The 7718-nt window shown below is 42.3% G+C and overlaps 1 protein-coding gene across 7 annotated transcripts in view; it reads left to right on the top strand.

The window, feature by feature from the left end:
- LOC122996608 (LIM domain-binding protein 3-like) overlaps positions 1-6383 on the top strand; it is a 93495-nt gene extending 87112 nt beyond the window's left edge. For 5 of the 7 annotated variants that reach the window (XM_044372176.1, XM_044372171.1, XM_044372172.1 and 2 more), the window contains 7 exons: positions 647-697; positions 2571-2866; positions 3535-3919; positions 4058-4238; positions 5334-5454; positions 5556-5671; positions 5950-6383. In XM_044372176.1, coding sequence (XP_044228111.1) covers positions 647-697; positions 2571-2866; positions 3535-3919; positions 4058-4238; positions 5334-5454; positions 5556-5671; positions 5950-6039 — 1240 coding nt within the window. In that variant the 3' untranslated portion in view covers positions 6040-6383. The remainder of the gene's footprint in view (positions 1-646; positions 698-2570; positions 2867-3534; positions 3920-4057; positions 4239-5333; positions 5455-5555; positions 5672-5949) is intronic. The other 2 variants (XM_044372174.1, XM_044372178.1) reach the window with 1 other exon arrangement.
- The last annotated feature ends 1335 nt before the right edge of the window (positions 6384-7718 follow it).

Raw genomic sequence — 7718 nt, 5'->3', positions numbered from 1 at the left:
CAGATGTACAGTAGGTCTAATGACAACTGGCTACATATATTCTAAAATACAACATATCAGACTTAAAGTTTTATTAATGGTTTTTGGTCACTTTGGAGGCTGCAGAAACAGCTCAAAACACAACATCAGACATATTATATCACCTTATAAAGTAGATGTGGCTACATAATCATCCCACTGATAATGTCAATGTTCCTCAAGGTTCTATTCTTGGTCCTTTATAGTTTCAGTTTGGTTAAAGCTTAATTTAAATATTATCTTTTCACTAGTTTGCAGCTGAACAAGCTGTAAACACATCTGACATGTTATCAGCTTATAAAGTCATGTGTAGATATTAGCGAACAGCAGACACAGAGCAACATGTTTGTGTTCACCTGATGAATGTAAGTCCAATATTCACTCTCCTTATATCTCTGGTTTGGTCTCTACCAGCTCATGAGGGAAATATCTAACTCTTTAGCTGCTAGATGTTCCACTTTCTTCACCAGCTAAAATCCAAACAAGGCAGTTGTGGTGAGAAAAGATTCCACTGAAGCATCACCAGCAGTTCTGTACATGTAGCAGTGGGCAGCCTGCAGGTACAGGTGACCCCACAGGTTGCACATCGTCATGGTGACCTCTGCTGTTGTTGTTTCTACACCTGCAGCCTGAAGCGACAGTCTGGCTACAGCTTCCATCACAAAGCTACGGTCTCCAGGTACCAACACCTGCAGGGAGCCGACGCTAAAGTTCACCTGCTGCCAGCGTTTCAATCGCCTGATTATACGCTACGTAACACATCATCCGCCATTAAACAGAGGCATCTTTATCTAAAGCTCCTCGCAGTATCATGAGTGGATTTCTTTTTAGCATAACCCCCCGGCAGGCAAAACGTAACGTCATCATCTGACTAACATGCTGAATCCTAACTGGTTCTGAAGGATGAAAGTCCAGCTGTCACATCTTTTGCTCATCTTTGTTGGAGCTTTTTCTTTAAAATCTGCTGATCGTTCTTTAAGGTGAATTTTGGCTTTTCTGCGTCTCTCTGTGACGTCAGGCTTCTTTCCTGTTCTCTTCTGTGGCTTCCTTGATTATAACTCACACTAACTTTTGTGTCTCTCTTGTGTATTTTCATGTGTTTTTGTGTAAATACAAAGGTATGATATTCCTTACTGTACACAGCCCAGTGAGCACTGATTTGATGATCAGCAGGTTTAATGATCTTTTTTATGTCGAGGTTAAAGCAGGTTCTACATTTGGATTTTTAGACATCAATCAGTAACTATATTTAAGATACAACAACTTGTCAATCGACAGAAACTTAATTGGCTATTATTATGAAGATCAAATAATAATTTTAACAATTTTTTAAAGCAAAAACGGCAAACATTTGCTGGTTTCAACCATTCAAATGTGATGATTTGATGCTTTTCTTTGTCTTATGTGACAGTAAAGTGACAAAGACATCTGAGGACATCACCTGTTAATGAATTAATCGAGAAAATACTCAGCAGATTAATTGACAGTTGTTAGTTGCAGCCCTAATAAGGACCTGTTTTAATTCAAACTCATTGAAATGCCGTATTGAAACAATGCTTACTGTATATGTAACCATGACATGTAAGCTCAGTTTGAACCTGGACGTCTTGACGTCTTTTGACCTGGAAATCATCAAATCAGACTTACTGGGAGGTTTCTGTCACATAGAAACACATCCAGGTAAGTTCTGTATTTGTGCACATTAAGTGTTACATGTTCAAACTGCACATTCAACTTAGTGGCGTCGATGAATTTCAAGTAGCAGTAAACTCATGAAAATTTACCGCCACACAAAACTCCACATGAAGCAACAAGCAGGATAAAGATCATTTTATAGATTTGTTATTATTTTTAGCAACAGAAATCTAGTTTGTCAGTATCATTGTCATTACACAAATGCTGATATGATATATCAGATATACTTTAATTAACTTTATATGGGAGAAAGGGAAAGGAAATCCTCTTTCATTGTGATGTCTTTATGAAGCTCTCCCTGGTGGTTATATTACCACCATCAGTAGGTTGAACTGGTACCACAAGTAAAGTCACTAAAGCAACGTTCAGACTGTTTGCTTTAGTTCTGCAACTAACTTGATTTACTGAGAAATTGTTTTGTCTATAACATGTAAGAAAATAAAAAAGCTTAAAAGCTTCAAATCTTCACATTTGAGAAGCTGCAACAAGGAAATGTTTGGCGCTTTTTCTTTTTTTAAAAAAAAAAAAAAGGACTAAAACGATTACTTGATTGTCAAAATAGTTGCAGATGAATTTTCTGTTGATCGATGATTTGATTAATCTACTAATCGTTGCAGCTCTAGTTTACTTATTGCAACTTATTTCTGTTCAAATGTCTAGTTTAACAACAGAAGGTGAAACATAGAAACAACTCTGACAATATTCAGTTGCATGAAAACACTCACATGTAACACTAGAGAGCGATTAAGAGACGGATGTGTGCTTCTAATAATAATAATAATTATTATTATGACCTATTATGTCCTGCATGCAGCTCACACTGATAGTATTTCAATGATATTTTTATCCCTCTCCAGCCAATACATTCAGCCACCCGCCATGCATCAGGCTCCACAAGCCCCGCCTCCACAGCAGTACCAGCCAATGCCGCAGCACCCACCCACGCAGCAGTACCAGCACCCACCACCCACGCAGCAGTACCAGCACCCACCACCCACGCAGCAGTACCAGCACCCACCACCCATGCAGCAGTACCAGCAACCACCCATGCAGCAGACCCTGCCCACTCAGCAGAGCTCTATTCAGATGCCTGTTGGCTCCGCCCCCCCTCACAAGGTGGTCAGCACCGCCTGCATCTACCCCTCCCAGCCAGGTGAGGATACGGATGATGAGTTTGATATTTATTTTACCTCCAGAAGATCCAGAAATGTTTGATGTACAACAGCAGCACAATTTAGTTTCAATTAAACACAATTCCCTGTGATTTCATCACTATTTGTGTATTTATACATTCATATATCTGTCATATTGTTGTTCATTTCACGTGTTCAGTATTCACAAAGATTTAAATATTTCACACAAATACATTCAACTTATAAAATGATAATTACATAATGTTTTTGCAGAATAACAAACCACTAAATTAACTAAAATAAAAGTTTTTTTACTTGTTAAAAGTGTTTCATCTGGCAGATGTCAGTTCATATCACTGATTGGCTGTTCCTCCATGTGATCAATCATGTGATCACTTGACACTTGCCTTTCAGGAGGATAAATGATATTGATCACTAAGTGAAGAACTGTTTTACTCTTCAGTTGGTTGTGTTTTCCTGTGCGATCTCCAACGATTAACTTGTGAAATGAACAACAATCTCATATATTCATAAGATGAAAATATACAAATAAGGATTAAATGATTGGAAACAGGAAACCAAACTGAGTTAAGTTTTTGAGTAAAACTGAAAGATTTTTATCTTTCTCTGAAGTCTAAAATGTAACTTTTATTGCTCACTGGTCATAAATGTTTTTCCTCGCCTCCAGCTCAGGCTCCGGCTCCAGCCCCTCCTCAGCCCCACCATGCAGCCGCCGCCCCAGCCCCGCCCCAGGCCGCGGCTGCCGGCGGCTCCTCCAACAGACCCCCCTGGGTGACCGACACCAACTTCGCCGATAAGTACGACCCCGGTAAGATGACCACCTCCTCCATGAAGGTGCAGCCGCTGCCCCAGTCTGTTCATCCCGCACCCGCATACATCCCTGGTCCCGGGGCCGCCAATCCAGGCCCCGCCCACCCCACTCCCAGCCCCGCCCCCATAAACCCTAGCCCGGCCCCGTTCCCTCCTGTGGCGAGGGGCGTGGCCCAGAGGGCGGAGAGGTTTTCGGCCAGCACCCGTACCCCTCTCTGTGGAGCCTGCAACAACATCATCAGGTAATTTACACCTGACAGCTGTACACTTTAATGTTTAATGGTTCCTATTCTTCTTCTTCTGTGACCTGTTGTTGTTGTTGTTGTTGTTGTTGTTGTTGTTGTTGTTGTTGTTGTTGTTGTTGTCGTCGTTGTATCCAGGGGCCCCTTCCTGGTGGCCCTCGGTCGCTCCTGGCACCCGGAGGAGTTTAACTGTCACTACTGCAACATGTCTCTGGCTGACGTCAGCTTCGTGGAGGAACAGAACAGCGTTTACTGTGAGAACTGCTACGAGGAGTTCTTCGCCCCGACCTGCGCCCGCTGCAACACCAAGATCATGGGGGTGAGATGCTCCACCTGTCTACCTGTCTACCTGTCCACCTGTTCACCTGTCTACCTGTCTCCCTGTCCACCTGTCCACCTGTCTACCTGTCTCCCTGTCTCCCTGTCCACCTGTCCACCTGTCCACCTGTCCACCTGTCTACCTGTCTACCTGTCTCCCTGTCCACCTGTCTCCCTGTCTCCCTGTCTCCCTGTCTCCCTGTCCACCTTTCTACCTGTCTCCCTGTCTCCCTGTCTCCCTGTCTACCTGTCTCCCTGTCTCCCTGTCCACCTTTCTACCTGTCTCCCTGTCTCCCTGTCTACCTGTCCACCTGTCCACCTGTCTACCTGTCTCCCTGTCCACCTGTCCACCTGTCCACCTGTCTCCCTGTCTCCCTGTCTCCCTGTCTCCCTGTCTACCTGTCCACCTGTCTACCTGTCTCCCTGTCTCCCTGTCCACCTGTCCACCTGTCTACCTGTCTCCCTGTCCACCTGTCCACCTGTCTACCTGTCCACCTGTCCACCTGTCTACCTGTCCACCTGTCCACCTGTCTCCCTGTCCACCTGTCCACCTGTCTACCTGTCTACCTGTCTACCTGTCCACCTGTCCACCTGTCTACCTGTCTACCTGTCTCCCTGTCCACCTGTCTCCCTGTCTCCCTGTCTCCCTGTCTACCTGTCTACCTGTCCACCTTTCTACCTGTCTCCCTGTCTCCCTGTCTCCCTGTCTCCCTGTCTACCTGTCTCCCTGTCTCCCTGTCCACCTTTCTACCTGTCTCCCTGTCTCCCTGTCTCCCTGTCTACCTGTCTACCTGTCTCTCTGTCTACCTGTCTACCTGTCCACCTGTCTCCCTGTCCACCTGTCTACCTGTCTACCTGTCTCCCTGTCTCCCTGTCTACCTGTCTACCTGTCCACCTGTCCACCTGTCCACCTGTCTACCTGTCCACCTGTCCACCTGTCCACCTGTCTACCTGTCCACCTGTCCACCTGTCTACCTGTCTCTCTGTCTACCTGTCTCTCTGTCTACCTGTAATGGAAAAATCCATTCCATGTTTAAATGTTCAGCATGATTTATGGACGTCTCTCTCTCTGTCTGTCTGACACGTTGTGTTGCAGGAAGTGATGCACGCTCTGCGGCAGACGTGGCACACCACCTGCTTCGTGTGCGCGGCCTGTGGCAAAGCGTTCGGGAACAGCCTCTTCCACATGGAGGACGGAGAGCCGTACTGCGAGAAAGGTACAAACACACCTGTGCCGTCCCGGTGTCCACAGACAGCTGACGTCAGAGGTGTGACTGTAAACTGAAAGAATGAACTGAACTCTCTTCTTCTCTCTCAGATTATATCGCTCTGTTCAGCACTAAGTGTCATGGCTGTGACTTCCCAGTTGAAGCTGGTGATAAATTCATCGAGGCTCTGGGTCACACCTGGCACGACACCTGCTTCGTCTGTGCGGTAAGAACCACAAATACATCCTGTAGGTTGAAGAGAAAAGATGTTCTATTCATGAAGATGTTTTTGGTTTTATGTGTCCAGGTTTTCATATTTCTGTCTCTGAGGTTTCTGCTTCCACTTAGGAAGGAATTTAGTTTGTGCTGCTCACCGTTTTATGACTTTTATAAAAACCAAACAGCAACATTTCTGCACAGAAACAGTGTCCTGTTTGTGAAATGTGTTTTTTTTTTTCAGTCCAGTTCCAGTAAATCCTCATTAAACATTTGTTCTGATTTCAGGTTTGCCATTTGAACCTTGAGGGCCAACCTTTCTACTCAAAGAAAGACAAACCTCTGTGCAAGAAGCACGCTCACGCCATCAACGTGTAGACCCGCCCCTTGGAGGAGGAGGAGGAGGAGGAGGAGGAGGCGGAGGAGAGGGGGCGGGGCAACCCGAAGCGGACACCACCACTGCCACCAACAACTTTCACCATGGATGTATTATAAGAGCTGGATACCAGACTAAATATGGCGCCCATTCAAGTCAATAAGGACTGCTCAGCTGGCGCCAAAAAAAAGTTTCTAGCTTCCAGGTTTGCCGTTGTGCGACCCACTTAATATTCACAGTAGTGTTTCCCCCGTTAGCCCCGCCCACGACGAGTTCCCGCTCGGCCTTTACATTGTGATATTTAAATCGCTTTTCTTGGCTCAAGGAAAGTTTTACAAATATAAAACCTCCCCTGGATCAAAATAACATAATAGAAAGAGTCATAATTGACGTTGTTTGCAGTTGGAGGCGTCCTGTCAACAGTTTTACAGACGTCTCTTTTATAACGGTGGTCTACGGGCCGCAGGGGGATTTTTTTGCTGCAATACCGCGAGTGGCCACTGGGGGAAAAACTGGCTGCAAGGCTGAGCGGCGGCGCCCTATCCAGCTCTTATTATACATCCATGACTTTTACAGATGTGTGTAAACACTCTTTATGCTAAATACACTTTGGTTTGAGACTTTTTTTTTTTTTTTTGTGCATTAATATGAATGTTTAAAAAACGACGCTGCCTGATGATTCTGCTTCCAAACAGGAATTTATTTAACAACAAAGTCACGATGCTTCTTTCTGTTGTCTATCTGACCCACTATATATATTATGTACTGTAGTTTCTTTTTTTCTTATGTTTTCTACCAGAAACTCTTCATGTGTTGGATTTGAACGCTGTGCTGTTCAGTTCAGACATGGAGCAGTTTGTATGGAGTCTGCAGTGCGTCACTAGGACAAATTAAAACTTTAAAATGTTTAATTATAATAAAAAATAAATTGATAGTGCAATAGAGACTTAAAACTAATTATAATACTAAATAATAATGATATTAATAATAATAATAAAGTCAATCATTCTTTTTCCTTATTCTGTCTTTAAATTATGAAATAAAGTAATTTTAAAATGTAGCTTTTTTAAAATTAATTTTGTGATTTTAAAATTCAGTTACTGATTCATTATTTAAAGGGAATAAAATGGAAGAAAGTATGATTATTAAATATTACATAGTAAATTTAATGCTTTTTTTTTTGCTTAGCTGTTATTTTATTTCTTTTGATTAGTTTTTCAAATTATATTTTAATACATTTATTTCAATTACTTTTACTATTATTATTATTATTATTAATATTGTTATTATTATTATTATTAATATTGTTATTATTATTATTGTTATTATTATTATTATCATTATTATTATTATTATTATTATTATTATTATTATTAATTATCAATTTGCAAATGTATTGAAACAGCACTGGATAATTCTATAATCTATATATAATCTACTATCTCAAATGTTTTCCAGTGACACTCAGCTGTTGTTTGTCTCCAGAATATAAAGTGCCTGTTTTGTCTTGTTTAGGTCTTTTGAACGTCACCTTAATCTTTTGTTTTTCACTTTACACCTAAAAAAAATATATATATATATTTTATTAACGCTTGGTTCAGCGCTACAATGTAAAAATATTTCACCTGTAGAAACCAAAAGGTCATTGAACAGTTTACTGGGAGCAGCAGATAGAGAAGTG

This window comes from Thunnus albacares, chromosome 14 (genome assembly GCF_914725855.1).
Source record: "Thunnus albacares chromosome 14, fThuAlb1.1, whole genome shotgun sequence".
Lineage (NCBI taxonomy): Eukaryota > Metazoa > Chordata > Actinopteri > Scombriformes > Scombridae > Thunnus > Thunnus albacares.
Note: the sequence above shows the minus strand (reverse complement) of the source record. Positions and strands in the feature narration are given on the sequence as shown.